At 39.2% G+C, this 17,689-nt stretch overlaps 1 protein-coding gene across 9 annotated transcripts in view; it reads right to left on the bottom strand.

Annotated features, from left to right (window-relative positions):
- The window catches only part of CPNE4 (copine 4), a 509,383-nt gene that overhangs the window by 27,142 nt on the left and 464,552 nt on the right, over positions 1 to 17,689 (bottom strand). For all 9 annotated transcript variants that reach the window (XM_045386989.2, XM_074031048.1, XM_074031049.1 and 6 more), the window contains 2 exons: positions 10,300 to 10,433; positions 1,405 to 1,459 (listed from right to left, as the gene is read on the bottom strand). In XM_045386989.2, coding sequence (XP_045242924.1) covers positions 1,405 to 1,459; positions 10,300 to 10,433 — 189 coding nt within the window. The remainder of the gene's footprint in view (positions 1 to 1,404; positions 1,460 to 10,299; positions 10,434 to 17,689) is intronic.

Genomic DNA, 17,689 nt, shown 5'->3' on the forward strand with positions numbered 1-17,689 from the left:
TAGGTCATCTTTTAATCTTAGTGTTGCCAGGCCTTTCAGGTTTTCAAGAGAAGACAGCAATGTGACATTTTATATGCAATTGCTGAATTCGTGTTTTAAAAGTGTGTCAAATATACACATTTGTGGCCTGAATAATGTCTACAGGCCACCAGTCGATAACTCTTGTTCTATATTCTTTCTCTCCACAAGCTCTATTTCTAATAAATGCTTCTAGAATTACGTAGCTATGCCCAGCAGGAAGGCCAGTGTGGAATACAAGGCAAAAAAGAAGGACAACAAGTCAGGGAGACATGCCATTCCACCCACTGTTCACTCCAGGAGCAACAGGGAGATTGATTTCCTCTTTCAAAAAGGATACGTAAGAGGAAAGTCCTTTATGTGATGGCTCTAGTGAGGGAGCAAATGTCAGCATCTACCTCCTGACCGGTGGCTCAGACACAGCCAGTAAAAGAGAAATTGAGGATTGGGCAATGTTGTTTGTACTTAGCTCAGACCTCAGAGGCACTGGTAAGGTGGAGGCTGGGGCAGGTACCCTGCTGTCTCTCCCAGGCCCTGCCCACCTAGTGGGCATGAGTTCTCTGTGGAGAATGTTCTACAGGAGCGTCTAGAATATCACGGTAGTGTCTCAGCCTCATCACAGTGCAAATTTATCTACACACAATCTTTGCCTTTTTTCAGTCATGAGAAATCATAAAAACCCCAAATAGGATTCCAATGTCTTCATAAGAACATTTCAACTTTCCAATTCTGTAAGTAATAATTGTTCTTTCTTCACAACTTCTCTGTGTCTCCCATACAAGACTTGGACTTGGAGACTTGGGATAAGGAAGCTTGTAGACTCCATTGTCATGGACTTTCCCAGCTGGCATTGCCAATATAATTCTATTTCCTAGGGGATATATGAATGGATAGGTTCTGAGCCCCTGGAGATCAACATCCTCAGTGTTTTCTCAGACTCTGACCACATTTATAAGAAACTAAACAATGAAACTCTTCATCTGGACCTCTGAGAAGACCCATCCAAAATACCAGGAGATAGGGTTTCTGTTTGTGAGAAAGTGCAGACTAAGGCACAGGTGCTTGTTTCAGTTTCAATGCATACTCTGAGATTTTGTCCTAAGAAGTAAATTGTGGCAACCTTGTAAACTCTTTGGGGGGCACCTGAGCTACTCAAATCATCAGTGCTTGTCTGAGGAATAGGAGAAATTAGGCATGGAAAAGGGGTATTGAAATATATTTAACCCTGGGGAGTTAATCTCACTGATTCTGAAGACCATTTCTGACTCTTTAGGCCTTACTGACATAGTTATGTCAGAGTCAAGAGGGTGAGACTGCTGTGAAGAAAACCCAAGTTATCCTTTGACCACAGCAAAGTGGAAGAAGATCCCATCTCCACTCACTCACCGTGTACTCTGGAGGTATCCTGGCACCAAACCCAAAGGCAGGGAACATTTTGTCACTGAAATCAAAATGAAAAAAAGAAAAAAGAAGAAGTTTCTTCATTTATTCATTTAATGAGGAAGAAAAACATGAACCTGCATTACCAGGTTGCTAGGCCATGTTGCTATGCCAGTGCTGGCTCATGCTTCTTGATTATCTGTGGTGATGGGGGTAGCAATAGCATGGATAATTAAAATCAAGAAATAACCCCTTAAGTTCATTACAGTCATTAGTCTACAACTTCCTCCCTTATTATTTTTTTTTTTTTTTACTAGATTCTGTTCTAAGAAATAAAATGGCCCTACCCTTTCACCAATGGTCTCCACTTCAACTTTCAACTTTGTTTCCTTTGAAAAGTGACCATGAACTAGGTAACTCTTATGGTTGACTGTGTTAGAATCTTTTGTATGTATTAACTTTTAAAATACTTACAGGGAGAGATTGTTATTCCCCTTCTGCAGGTGGGGAAATGCCTTGAGAGGTAAAGTGTCTTGCTCAAGATCATGCTGCTAATTAGAGCTAGAGTTCCAATACAGACAAGACTGAATCCAAGTGGATATTAAAAAGCAATGGGGCCAAGTGCAGTGGCTCACTCCTGTAATCCCAGAACTTTGGGAGCCTGAGGTCGGTAGATCACTTGAGGCCAGGAGTTCAAGACCAGTCTGGCCAACATGGAGAAACCCCATCTCTACTAAAAATACAAAAATTAGTCGAGCATGGTGGTGCACTCCTGTAATCCCAGATACTCGGGAGGCTGAGGCATATGAATTGCTTGAACCCCGAGGCGGAGGTTGCAGTGAGCTGAGATTGCACCATTGCACTTCAGACTGAGTAATAGAGCAAGACTCCATCTCAAAACAAAAGCAAAAAATAAGCAGTGGAAAGCTTGTAAGTTTGGCTAATTTGACAGAGCTTGGTTCCCTCTACATGACTCATTGTACCCACCACCTTATCACATACAAGTGGTGATAAGTTATTTACATGTCTTTTCTTGTTTTTTGAACTCAAAGAGACACTGTCTTTGGTATTAAAATCTTTATATCTCCACTATCCTCTGCCTCAACTGCCCCCTGCCCCACCATTTATTATAGTATTTGTCATAGAATGTGTGCTCAATAGTTAATGAGTACATAATCCATGAATTTTAATTATTAAAATGTGGCTATGAAAGGAAGGGAGGATTCTTGTGAAACCCTGAGAGAGTCACTTACATATCTTTTGGTTTGAGTTATCTTATGCACACTGGAGTTTCTCTCTTAGTTATTCATTCACATATATTGGATCTTAACTCTAACTTTACTGTACTAAAGTTGATAGGATGGGGAAGAGAATAATTAACATTTATTGATGCATACAATGTACCAGGCCCCTGCTAGATGATGTACCTACTTATTAAATTCTCACACAATCCTGGAAGCTTCACCTACTTGTTATTCCCATTTTACAGGTAAATAGAGCCTCAGAAAGGTTAAGTGGCCCATGGTGATTACCAAGGAGAATTGTGTGATTCTAAAGCCCATGTCTTTTCTGTTATACCATTATAATTTAATGATTATGTGATTTTCTACTGGTACTTCCAGTAATCTGACCCCCTGTCTAGACAACAAATAAGACCCTCTTTAATCGAATATTGTGCTGTCGGGTGGTTGTCGCCATAGGGCTCTTGGTACTTCCAGTAATCTGACCCCCTGTCTAGACAACAAATAAGACCCTCTTTAATCGAATATTGTGCTGTCGGGTGGTTGTCGCCATAGGGCTCTTGGTACTTCCAGTAATCTGACCCCCTGTCTAGACAACAAATAAGACCCTCTTTAATCGAATATTGTGCTGTCGGGTGGCTGTCGCCATAGGGTTCTTGGCAAGGACATGTTTTTCTCATGTCATCTACCTTTTATTTCTTCTCTCATTAAGAACTTAACTGAGATTTGTTCTTTGGAACAATTTCTACATTTCTCTGTTCTTGGTATATTCAGTCAATTCAGGTTAGGGCTCACTGTCGTAAACATCTGTAAGGAAGAAGGGATGAGCCCCACCAATCCCAGGCTGACAGAAAAGTCAAAGTAGCAAAGCGATATTCTCCTTTATCACCACCTGACTAATTAAGAGCTCATTACTAGCCAATGATGGTTTTGACAAAACTTTACCAAAACATAGCCAACTGTATCGAATTTGGGATTAGGGGTTGGGAGATACAAGGAAGCTTGAATTCTTTGAAATCAAAATCTAAATTCTCTGGAAAATCACCAACTCCCGCTTCTCCTCACTGTTGAATCAATCCAGGCTTTATGGTGCATTGCATCTAGCAGGTATTAGATAAGGTATTAATGTGGGTAAATAGACACTCACAACAGCTTATGAAAGATTAACTATAGATAGGAGAAAATATACTTCTGGTCCTTGGACATACTGAAATACTTTGCCTCAGCAATTCCTCCTTAAACAAAACAAGCATGGGCGGGTGTGAGAAGAGATCTGTGAGGGGTTTTTAGGGTACATTCTAGTTAAGTATGAAATAACACTTTTCTGGGTGGAGGATGGATCCTGGTCCTTCACACTCGAAGACGACCCAGAAGTCAAAATAGAGAAACTGGGAGTCTCCACACTCTTATTTTCTTTTTTGATGAGTTTAGGCGGGGTAAGCTCTAACATTCCATCCATTTCTAATCCCTATGGTGTTCTAGCGTTAATGATATTCTTTTTATACTTTCTAAGCCACCCTTGGGGATTCAACGTTTGCTGACCATGATGCATTGTTATGTAATTGAGTTTCAAGAGTAGGAAGATAGGGAAAATGCCTCACCTACAAGGGGAATAATTAATGAGCCAGGAGGGATAAATTCTCTGAACTTAGCCACCAGAAAGCCTCTAACTAATAAACACACTGAAGAAAAAGTTTTAAGCCTAAGCACAATGGATTTAAACATCCATTATTTCTGTTTTAAAATAAAACTAGGCAGAGAAGAGTCTTATTATACAAGAAGTAAAAGAAGGCAAGTTGAGCACAAAAGAAAGCATTGGTATACTAACACTTTAAGAACTTAAGATTGGATCCACTCAGCACCCAGCAAAGGATCATTTAGCAACTGTTGGAAAAATGAATGACAAAGATGGACAATCTGGAAAATTCAGGGCTATATTACCACATGGGTAAAGGCAGTATTTCTTATAACCAGAATAAATATTATAAAATACAATTTTTAAAAAAACCCTACATACTTCAATGGTAATGAATAACTTGTCCTAACCTTCTTAGGGAATGACTATTGTCAAATGACCTCCAGATGGAAGATTTATTTTTAACCACCATTTTCCCCTTTCTGTTAAGGAAGATTTTGAGATAAATCAAAATGTTAATAAACGTAAAGAAAAATTACTGTATACATAAGGAAATGAAGCTCAGAGCAATATGGCATCTCAGGGCACGTAGACATTTAACAAAAACTGTTCTCTAAAGCAGAGGTCTTAAAACTGGGGTATCTGGAAATGCAAAGCACTTCTGGGGATATGAGAACATGGCTTTTTTTTTTTTTTTTTAAAGGAAAATCAGTATTCAGTTCCTCTACATCCATATGTATTTTTTGCTGAAATTGATCTTCTGGGAATGCCTGTGATGGAGAGACCTGTTCTCCATTCATACCTTCGCTTTCACTTATCCTTCTCTTTTACCTATTCTGAATCTTAACTGTCATAGTCCATTGCTCCAGAGCGTAAAAACTCTGTAGCATCATATACAAGAATAATTCTAAACATGAATGATTCACTAGGAAAAAAAATCCTTTCGCAAGTCAGGTAGTTGCCAAGTTTTGCTTTAAATAAATTTTGGCAAGTGCTGATGTCAGCTGGTAGATCATTGAAGAAAACATTTTGATGATTGGCCATTATGTAATTTTTTTGGTGTATAACTTAAACCGGAAGGAATTGAGTAATACTGCTAGTCAAGTTATTATTTCCATATACTTATTTATAAGAACAGGTTTTCTTGTATTTACATTGATAAGAGCGAAAAACTGAGTTAGAATTGATGCTCGACTCTCCCATTTTAGTAATAGGTACCACTCATCCACAGGTCTATAAACTAATTGGAAAAACACCCCATTATGTGTTTCAGTAAGAGCTGATTTCTGATAGATTTTTATAGGCAAAAATTGTGAAATTTCTAGTACATTTATGTTCTTTTGATCAATTATGCACTAGGAATAATTGTAATAAAAACTCAGATTTTAAAAAATACTTTGAATTTTAGAAATTTTTAGAAACTAAAAAATTTTTAATTCATATTTTTATTACAGAAATGTACAGTGATCTAACAGAATTTCAAACCAATTTTATTAAGACACATTAGGATAAAATTTGGGGGGAAGATAATGGAAATATAAGTTGATGAAAAGGAAGAAACAATTTCAATTCTCAACTCACATTGAAGAGCTTGCTCATTTTTTACAAAATGGATAATGGTGGATATCAAATAGTTATGGCGTTTAGATTCTACTTCACACAGTCACAAGAGTTATGTAAGAGTTTTATTATAAAATGTCCAAATTTACAATACATTAGAATTTTCATTCTTTGTCACTATATAAACTCATGATGAAAAATGTGAGATTTCAGTGAAAAAATGTGACAGCTATACATTTTAATATATTTTTTTAAAAGTACATGAGCAAAAATATTTTAAAGATCACTGGTCCAAAATGAACTTTAGAACTGACACTATAGTTCTGTCTCCCTTTGTGTTCAGATCATTTTTAAAACATAAATCTAGGGTATTAAAGATAATAGCCTCTGCCATTTATTGAGTATTTATAACAGGTAGAACCTGTGTTAGCTAGCTGCTTTATATCTAATCCTTATAACTGCACTGCAAGGGAAGTGAGATACATCCTCAATTTACAATGAAGAAAACCAAGGCCCATAGAATGCACATCTTATGACAACAGAGGTAGCAGAGTTGGGGTTTGAACCTAGGTCTACCTGTCACCAGTTCCCCATGCTCTCTCTATCATCCCTGTTGACTCTGTCCTCATAGAAGGCTTGTCTGGTCTAATGATTCAGAAAAAGGAGAACAAATCCACCCACATTCTAGTAACAACAAAGCTGAAGGCCAAATTCTGATCAGTCCAGAAATTATTATCCCCAGGACTCCCTCCTTGACCACCACTCTTCACACAAAGGATAGAGTTAGCCCTTCCCTCTTTTATACAGTTCCCATCCTGACACAGGGCAACAACTCCCCGGCCATGCTGGGCTGTAATTTATTTACACGTGTTTCTCCCCCATGAGACTGTGGGCTACTTGGGGGAAAATTGTGCTTCATTAATTTTTCTGTCTTTACAGCTCCCCATGAGGCATTTGGGGCTTAAGTAGATGCTGCACAGGACCTCAGCCATTGCGTCTGAGCCAGCTCTCATGATTTAGCACTGGGTCTCAACCCTGGATACCTAGCAGGATAAAGAATTCTAATTTCCAGGATGTACACCAGACAATTAAATCAGAGATTCTGGGGTGGGGTGCAGGCACCGTCACATTTTAAGTCTTTTCGAATGGCCTCAATGTACAGCCAAGGCTGAGAACCACTGACTGATGGAACATGGAAAAGGTAGCACTGTGATTTGAACTGTCTTCTTATCACTAAGCAACTGCTCTACACTTGCAAATACCTGTCAGAATTGGTTTCAGTTCTAACTTTGTCTTCTCATACCACAACTAGCACACCATGGAGAAACCATGCCTTGGTTTCTGATATCTGTATCATTCTGGGGTAGACACTTCTGTAAAATGGCAATCCATATTTCCAAGAAATGTACATATTCAGTTTCTGTACTGTCTTGATAGCAGATAGACTATGCATTTCATTAGAGAACATTTCAGGTTTTCAGAGACCCATATCCCTGCTGGCCCCAAGGAAAAGGTGTCACCTTGGCTTTGAGCAGACGAGGGAGACCAGGATACAGGAGCTGGAGAAGTGCTCCAACTTGAGCTTGTGTGGGCCTGTGTGTGTGTGTGCACATACACGCATGTGTGTTTTTGTGTGTGTGTACAAGTAGTTGTGCTGGGGTGGGTGGTCAAAGGCAGAGGAAATGAGCAGCATCATCTCCTTCAGAGGCTGAAGGACAGAGAGGGCAGGCAGGCTTGAGGACGAGCTGTCTGTGGGAAGCTTTCCTTCAAGGCCATCCTGAGAAGAGTTTTATGCATCTCTCAAGCTGTTCTACCTCATGGATCACCTCATAATGACCTGGTAGCAATGACTGTACAAGGCAAAAAGAAAACTCTCAGCTGCCAGGGGCTGGGAGGAATTTCTAAGGCTCATGGGGATTAGAAACCTCTGTGTCACTGCAGGAGGGGGAACAATGCTTTCTGTCAGTTTTTATTCAAGTGTTTCTTTTTGAGCACCAACCACACTGACTTTGATGTGAGAATAAATTAATTCCAGAGCCCCGACTTGAAATTTCCTGACTCTGCCTGTCTATTGTCTATCCACCCACACAAAAGAGGAACAGCAGAACCTTGTCAGTTTTCAAGTGAGCAGCTTGCAATACACATTCTTCTAGGGAGTTTTCTTAAAGGAGCATTGGAGTTTTTCAATCTTCCTTTTTCTTCCTTAAGTATTTGCCCATTTTAATGTTGAGCTGTTTTCTTTATATGGAAAAAAGAATCGCTTCACTGAGCTGTAGAAACTTGATTTTCTTGGTCAGTTGGGGATGATAACTTCAATCTTACTCTATTAAAATTTTTAAAACAATCATTTATGATGATTCTTCATGTAACTCCTAAGGTTTCATATCTTATTTTTATATTGAATCTGCATTTTTGAGGGAAGAAAACATGCCCCCCAGACTTTGTCTGGCTCACAAAGGAATAAAAGCTTTGCAAGGTATACATGCCACTCTGACTATAGTCTCTGCATTTTGCATGTGAGGCAATCAGGAAATGGAGACGTTCAGCACCTTCTTCCAGATCATCCACTAAATCTGCTGCGCAACTACAATAAGGGCTCTGAGGCTTAGTATCTTAATTTCTGGAAAACCCATCAGTCTTCTCTTTGTAATTTATTATTAGACTGCCTTCTTCCCTGCAGATTCAGAGTTAACTTTTTAATTAAGCATCGCATCTACTGTTTGACATTTGTGTTAAGTGCGTTTACCTACTTTATCTTTTGCAAGCATTTCAAGATTGAAAAGTTGAGAATCCTGAAGATACTCTCCCCCTTCTTGTCTCTCAACATGTACACACATTATTATACTAGATTACTAATGTGTGTGTGTGTATCTGTGTGTGTGATATAAAGAAGGAAGAAAATTCTTGTTTTTGTGTCTTGAGGACGTTTGGAGAAGTTTCCAATGTGGTGGATGCAATTGGCCAGTCTTTTCTCTCCCTGTCCATCTTCATATGACATAAACCTCTCTAGGAACCCCCTGTCCCACCGCCTGCACTGGGGCTTGAAGAAATCAGTGTTGAAATTCAAGTTATCTTCATAGTCAATACCTCAAGATTAAGTATAAGAGGTGTTTTTCCAACAGGATAATTTAAAATAACTATTGACTTATTTCCTGGATGTACAGGAGAGGAAGTGTCAGCAAGGGCCTGAGTGTTTAAAGCTCTTTGATTTTACTGGGCCTGTTCATTCATTCCCCAGCTGCCTTTGTACTACATTTGAGTCACTGGTGATGACCAAGCTGAATCCAGAGACACAGGCAGGCAGGAGACTGACTACACTTTTCCCATTACCCTGTCCTATTAGTTTCTCTGTACATTCTAGTCATTAGAACGTGTCATTTCCTATGGTGTGGAGGATAACAGGTTTTTAATATGATTATCACCAAATATGACACTAGAAATAACAGAAACCATGCTATCTTACACAATTCCTCTGAAACCTAAAGGATAGAGTTGCTTTCTTTATTTTTCTAGTTTGAAAGGTCAGTTTGTCGCTGCTCATTACTAACTAGCCTTGGTTTGCAATCATACCAGGGAGTTAACAGATATTTACACATGTTTATATTTACATTGGTTTCACTTCAAAAAGCTTTGCTTAAGCAAGCACCTAAATTCCTTTACTTCATTCTAAAGCTACTGGAAAGGCAGAATACATTCAGTTTAACGTAATTTATGTGAGATACTCCCTATAGGGAATTTTCTTGGTAGGAAAGGTCAATATTTATGATCAAGTAAGAGTAAATAGAATATTGATTTGATCTTAAAATCATGTTTTCTACATACACACATGCAAACATACACACACCTGGCTATATACATGTGCCACACCCTCTGCTGAAGTTACCAATAGCTTTTGAGGTCAGTGAAGCATAGTGATTATAGGCTAAGCTGTGGAGTGGGTAGACCTGGGTTCAAGTCCTGCCTCTGGCTATGTGATAGTGCACAAATTACTTAACCTCCTGTACAGTATTCCCTTCTTTTAATGAATACATACTATATAAGGGTTAACGTGAGGATCAGATGTAATAATGTCTAATAGATCTGCGCTTCTACAACTCTAAAGTACACACAAATCATCTGGGGATCTTGTTAAATGCAGATTCAAATTCAGTAGGTTTAGAATGCTGCTAGTGCCTAAGCAATTTTGAGTAGCAAGGCACGTGCTAAGACTTCCCCAAGTGGAAACCAAAATTGCTATCTAATCATCTTGCAAGCCAGTTAAGAGAAGGCTGAGAAAGGATTTCATTTGGTGACCAACGTGAGCAGGGTATAAACTTAGTTTTTCTATACAGAGGGGATGAAACTTTTAAGCCACTACATAAGGAGCTACTAGACTGAATTTCTACTTTCTGCCCAGGATCAGCCAAAGACCATCTGAACCCACATGAGAGATGATAAGGCTCCAAATGTCCTGAAGCCTCTTACCTGTCATAGTCTTGGCAAATCTCCCCGACAGCTACCAAAGCTTTCAGATACTCATTGGGTTGGTAAGGGTGGATGTAGTGCAAGGAACAGCTGTTCCTGGGGTCCCCGTTTGAGGCAGTGAAATCTATAGCTACCTAAAAGAGAAAAATACAAGCAAAGGTAAATTTAAAGTGGATGCATCTCCTAGGAATTGTGATCAGCCATGAGAGAGATCTGGCCTCGGGTGAAAAACAGTAGCACATTACATACTCTGCCAATAAAGAAAGAGAATAAATTAATTCGCTTGAAAAACTAGTTATTAATTTGGTTGAGGCCATTTCTGCAGTCTTCAATCTCCCTCCCCACCAGTGCCCACTCTTCTCCCTGTTTAAATAGGAACTTGAGATGGACATAGATCAGAAAGCCCAGATGCTGTTGATTCATCTCACCAGGCAGCAAGAGTAAGGATAGACTATCTGCCCTCCAATTTCACAGTTCACTCAGAAAAGACTTCTATGCTCCCTGGGCAGAACAATTCTATCTACGGGGCATAAGTAAGATCCCTTAAAACCAAATTCTGTGTTAAAGATACAGTCTTCATAGCAAAGCCATTGTCATATTTCCATGAGTGGCCAGATGCAGAGAGATGTGTTAGAGTGGTTATAACGAATTTTCTGCAAGGAGCAGCTCCATGTAAGGCATTCAACATTTTGGTTCCCATTCATGTAAGAACTCCTGCCTACAACAAAGAGGATGCCTGAATGTTATCGCATTGTAAGTGGGAAGTGGAGATGGGAAACCTGTCTTGCCACTAACTAGTCATTTATCCTTCAACTTCTCAAATTTCTTCTGACCCCCAGTATCATAATCATGCAAGTCAAAGTTGACTCACTGAACACTTCTTAATAACAAAAGAAAGAACCAAAAATGCTTAAGCCAGAGGGTGTTAAAATGAGAAGAAACATTTCTTGTAATTTCCAACATCACCTCCATCTAAATAAAAGTTAACCCAGCAAAAATCTCTTTAAAAATGCCACTTAAGCTTCGAGGGAAGAAGGTTAAAATAAAAAGCCATACAGGAAGAAAGAAATGTCTATGTTGCATAATTCCATTTCCTTCTGGAGTACAGTAGAATGCATTCATTGGCTTACTATGGCCGAAAGGCTCTATTTTCTCATATGATCTTGGGAATCATAATGTTATTTGTGTTATATTTGGTAAATTCCATTATAACAAATAACTGGAATGCACCATTGGATCTATGAAGGTGGGACATTATTTCTGAAAGGACAGAGATAACATGTCATGTGTTTGTTTGTACTTCTTAAGGTATAAGTTGATGGGGAAAAAATGTTAGTCACATCTGATATTGTACCCTGCAATCAAGTCAAAGTGACTAGGAAAAGAAAAGCAATAGGCTAACAGTAATTCATTTATAGCCTTTTTTCTTTTCTTTCATGAGATTATATTTTCATCTCTGTTATTTTTTTTCTTTTTCTTCCTTGCCTTTCCACAGAACTATGTCAAAAATAAAGTTAGGTAGGATTCAAACTCTGTTTTCAGAATATCCAGACTTCTTAAAATCAGGGGATGCCTACTGATAAATGCTAGTACTAAGAGTATGTAAAAAAAAGAAAGAAAGAAAGAAAGAAAGAAAGAAAAAGGTTATGTGAAGAAAACTTGCAGTTCTTCCCTGACCCTTAAATGCCCTTACTTTGGATAAAAAACGAAAAAAGACAGAAATAATCTGTGTGTCAGGCACTGTGCTAACTGTGCGTGACACAGAGGCATGATATTACTTCATTTATATGCATGATATTACTCCATTTTCATGTGACATAGGATAAGAGGGCTTGGAGCTGGGTTTAAATCCAAGTCTATATGGTTCCTTTCTACCTTTCTCCATTATGCCATCATACATCCAGGAAAACATGCATGTCTATGACCAAAACACCAAGACTTCTCATGGGTATAACTATTCCAATAAAAAATGGAGGAGATTTGGCCTGGAGGTAGGGATTCTTGCTAGGAGGCAACCATGACAATTTGGGGAAGCATTGACTTGAATAAACTCTTTGTGACCAAAATGGTTGTAAAAGTTAAGACAAGGAAAATTGAAATATGTGTGTATGTATGTTTGTACACACAATAGTGAGAGGATTGCTACTGAGGATGACTGGAGGTAACCCAAGGACACCAAAAAAGTCCAGTGTCTTCTGAGATGGGTTTATCCTGAAGGTGAGAGCCAACCCACCGGGAAAAAAAAGGAAGACCATAGGTGAAGCCCTTTTAATCAAGGACTATGATGAAAAGCTGGTGGGATGGAGGAACCTACATGCATTTTCTGAACGAGAAGGAGGTGAAAAGCACCCTGGGATCCACCCATGAGGCCTCAACAAGATAGAGATCCAAACACAGGCAGATAATTCCAGGAAAATTTCTGAGAGGAGCACTCCAGAGATGTTTGAGAGACAATGTTTGAGAAAACCATACCTTTGGGGGACTCCTGGGTTTACCAAGCTCAACTCACAGACACCACTCTCAGCCTTTTACTCCTATTGGTACATGTTTAAGGAATAATGGCACCTTGAATAGGTATACATAGTGTTTAAAAGCTAAAAGTAATGCTGATAAGGGCAGATGTAAAGCCACCCCTTTCTCTTCCACCAAGGAAGGCATGTTAGTACTCCAGGGAATTCTGGAGAGTGTGAAGATGTTGTTATGGAGATTACCTTGATTCTGCTTTAATTTATCTAAAAAGTGAATCGTTGGCAGGTGCTGATACTTTATTATTAATAACAAGTGCCCTGTGGCCCACCTCACTTCTATTCATGATGCCTTTCATCACGGATCAACACCTCCTTACCTCTGAAGGCATCATGCTTCTGCCTCTTGATACTGAAGTTAACAATCTGTCCCATGTGCTGGTTGCCTGACTGAGACTCCTGAAGTGTTAAGGGTGTTCTGTGATGACAAAAACATGCTGGTGTCTTGATATAAAACTAGAAAATGAAATCAGGTTATATAGGCCAGAGGAAAAAATTCTGTAAAGAAAAATGGCTGCTTAAGAAACATTCCTAGGCATTGGCAAAATTCTCCGAGCATGCAGGCACCTAGTGACAGCATCCGAGCCCCAGTATATCACCTGCATAAATATGTTATATCTAGATAAGTGTGCATAATGTCTGGATAAGCATACATAGATTGTGGCAACAATATATTTTAAAATAATAGGAAAAAAAGCATATAATAGAGCTGGAGATGGGGTGAGACAAAAAGAAGTGCCTAGTTTGTAAAACCCAAGGAGGCACTCACTCTCAGCGCACCCCACACTTGTAAAATCCAGAGTGAGAGTCTCCTCAAATTTTGCACCCCAGGTACGTCTCTTGCTTTACCTCCAATACTGGCTCTACTGTGTTATTTTCATTCCTATCCACTCTTTGTTGTCAGACTTGGAATAATTTTCTTATGCTTAACCAGGGTGCAGCAAAGATGATGGTGAGAAGGAAAGAGTGATTGAAGAAAGTAAGGGTAGAAAATGAATAGGATTTTTTGACCAATTGAATGTGGGGTTGGATGTCAGTTAGGGGAAGAGAATGGCCAGGTTTTGGGGGGACAGAAGAGGGTAATATATTTTGAAGATAATGAAACAAGGTACAGGCTAATGTTAGAAGGTTAGTATTGGGCTACCTGTTCTTGGTGCTACTATATAAACATTCAAACGTGCCTGGTGGAAATTTTACTATTTCTTTTCAGGCAGGCCTCTAGGGTTTCCACTTTTCCCATGGCAATGGCCCCTATGTCTGTGACAACAAGAAAGGCCACTTCATCTCAGGAGATCATCATATAGACCTGGGGGAGGGTATGAACTTAAAAAATTAACTGATGAAAAAGGAAATAGGCTTATGATTCTTACCATATTTTATAGTTCTCATGGCTTAAAACAAAAATATTTTATCATGTGACTAGACAGCAATGGACTGTCTTAAGTACGAGTCAGCTAAAATATTTTCATTTTTATTTTTTGGAAAGTGGTGGTTCCTAAAACTTCCTTTATGAAGCTGGAGAAAAAAATATCTATCTTCAGGGGGTGGTCTTCCACCAAGAATTCTCTGTGCTCTTTAAAGTTAGCATTAGTAGAAAGAGAGCAGAGTGAAAGGCTAGGTTTATTTTAGAAAGCAACAGGGAGGCTGTGAAAGACGGGGTTAAGTTGAGAAATAAAAGCAACAAAATGACTGAAAATGCCAGTGTGTGGAGGTGGCTACTGACGCCTGGTTTTCTGAATGCCCAGTGAGCTCGCAGAGCCCCCACGTTTTCATTTCCTGATAGGAAGCATTTATGGAAACCTGTGGTTCTGGTATGTGCTCCAATCTTCCCTGCAGGCAGCACAAGAACAGGCGCCCAGTGCTTTTTCCTTCTGCCCAGGAAGCCACTGCTCATTATTAAGCAGAGCTGTGCAGCAGCTTTGCAAAGCCTTGTAAAGTAAGAATGCAAAATGCCCCCTCCATGATGCCAAGTCCCCAGTGCATGGAGCTGTTCCTGGGAAAAGGCTGGTTGCAAATGATGAGCATCTCTTTTTAGGCATTTTTAGATTCTTACATGAAATAACTCTGCTACTCAGATCCCTTCCCTTCATCTGCCAAACAGGTCATTTGTGAACCTTCTCGATGTTTTCTAAGGGAAGCTGCTGTGTAACAACCTCTGGTTAGTTGTACCTGCAGTCTACCTTTGGGATCATATTCTTGGGCAGCTTTCTTTCTTTTCTTTATACATATCTGTGTACAATTTGGACCTATACAATGAATTTTGTAGGTGGAGATATTGTTTGGTCTGGACCATTTCTTAAATAATAGGTTACATTTTTATTCTTTTCTGTTTTCCAAAAACTTTCTAAGAGGACAGTTAAATAGGAAAATAGGGAAAGACGCCTAAGCTTACTTGGTTCATTTTCTGGAAAATGGCAAAGCATTTGCCTCTTTAACCCATTATACCCTGACTTTGCGTAGAAATTCAGTCAGCAGGGCTCACTAAGCAGTAAGCAGACTCAAAGGTCTACACCAGAGTAGGTCAGTGTTCAATCTGGGATGTAAAATAAAGATTTAAAAATGTAAACTGGGCCACAGTGTAGACATAGGATGCCCTAAATGTTTTAGGGTTAGAAAAGATTTCCTGAGACTGGGCGCGGTGGCTCACACTTATAATTCCAGTGCTTTGGGAGGCTGAGATGAAAGGATAACTTGAGGCCAGGAGATTGAGACCAGCCTGGGCAACATAGCTAGACCCTGCCTCTACAGAAATTTGTTTTAAAAAGTAGCCAATGTGGTAGCACATGCTTGTAGTCCCAGCTACTCAGGAGGCTGAGGCAAGAGCATCACTTGAGCTCAGGAGTTTAAGGTTACAGTGAGCTTCCAGTGTGCCACTGCACTGCACTCTGGGCAACAGAGTGAGACCCTGTTTCAAAAAAAAAAAAAGGAAGAAAGAAGAAAGAAAGAAAGAAAGGAAGAAAGAAAGAAAGGAAGAAAGAAAGAAAGAAAGAAAGAAAGAAAGAAAGAAAGAAAGAAAGAAAGAAAGAAAAACATTTCCTGAGAGAATCTTTAATAAGTTATCTAAATGTTTAGGTTTGAAGGTCAGTCTGGGAAAAGTTGCTTTCAGCTTATTATATTATATTATTAAAATGTAAACTATAGTCAGAGGTAAGAAAAAGCAATATTATCTTCAATTTTTAAAAACGACACAAAAGAAATGTCCATTTAAAATTAATAAGAAAAAAATACCACTCACCGTGCCACTAGGCTGGTAAGTCATATTTTAGTTTTCTTTCCTCTCTAGGTATTTTATATATGTAGTTGTAGTCATAGAGTAATTCTACTTTACATTTTTTATAACACTATGTCATAAACATTACCTCATGTTATTATCTAAACCTTATAATTATATTTTAAATAAGCTATGTCATAGTCAATACTAAATACCATGATACTAAATATCATAATATTTAAAGGAATACTGTGATTTCCATAGCCATTATCTTATTGTTAGACATTTAGGTTGCCAACAGCTTGTCTGTATTAAAATCTATGTTATAATGAGCATTTTTGAGCATATGAAAAAGCAATAACTTTCCAAAAAAACCCTTTGATTTTTCTCCCATTTTTTCTTTTCAAATACCTTACAGCATCTGTCTGTTTTATGCTATCTATAACTTTGTATTTTGTGTGTGAAATTCTAGTATCCGGTTTTAGTTTTAGCTGCTCTACCATGTGCCAAACCCGATCTCTCACCCTGTGGTCTCTGTTTCACCTCCACCCACCTCCTCAAAGACTGAGATGGTGCAGTTGCTCTAGAGTTCTTATGACTCAAGGATTCATGTGAGGTACAAGAACTGTCTTCAGGAGTGCCCTTGACCTCCCAAATTGCATGCAAAATTGGATGTGTGCACTTCCCAGTAAGAGGCTATAGATCATGTATCAGATTCTCAAGTGTTCAGGTGACCAAAAAAGAATAAGAATCATTAACTGTCTAGGGCTCTTTTTAGCATCATTTATCTCCTTCCTTCCACTGGGCTGTTGACTCTGCTTATAGTCTGATTCTAGCTTAAAATCTCTTCTCTTTTAATTTTTAAATTGCCATCCTCTTTGTACCTCTTGCTTTCCCTTCACTGTTAACTTTCTTGAATGAATACTTATACCTGCTGTGTTCATTTCCTTACCTTCTGTTTACACTCTAAGTCCTGGGTCTCACCCATCTCGTTCTGCTCAAGTTGCTCTTTTGAAGATGATATATGCCTACTCATCGTGTTGTTCTTCACCCTCTGACTTCTCTTTAGCATGCAAGATTGTTGTCCTTGACCTTAACCTTAGCTTTTTCCTCCTGGGCATCTGAGTTACTGCCTCCCCTTGGGCCTTCTTCTTCTCCTGCATTTCTTCTCTTAACTGTTTGCCCCTCCTTCCTCTGCTGCCAGATAGAGGTCCTTTACAATTTCTTGTCATCAGGCCCTTTTCCTTCTATACTCTTCTCTTGGGACATCTCATCCAGAGCCACATACATGTAGCTCCTGACTCTCCCCTGAAACTTAGGCCCATATTTATAAGTACCATCCCCACTGGGAGGTGCTGAAAGTACCTCCAACGTGTCCAAAGCCAAATTCATCATCTTGCCTGAAGCTGCTCAAGCCTCGCATATTACCCTGACCAGGTCCCCCACGCTCTGTCAGTCAGGCACAAAAGCTTTGATTACTTTCAGTCTTCTCATTGTATGCTAGGCAGAGGCTTAGTGCTTCTCTTTCCACAGTACCTTTCCTGCTGCTGCCACCCTTGTTTAGCTTCTTTTCACCTGGCACCAGGCCTGTGGCAGTGGGCTTCCATCTGTTCTTGCTTCATCTCTCGTTCCCCCTTCACCACCATCAAACACT

This window comes from Macaca fascicularis, chromosome 2 (genome assembly GCF_037993035.2).
Source record: "Macaca fascicularis isolate 582-1 chromosome 2, T2T-MFA8v1.1".
In the NCBI taxonomy this organism is placed as follows: domain Eukaryota; kingdom Metazoa; phylum Chordata; class Mammalia; order Primates; family Cercopithecidae; genus Macaca; species Macaca fascicularis.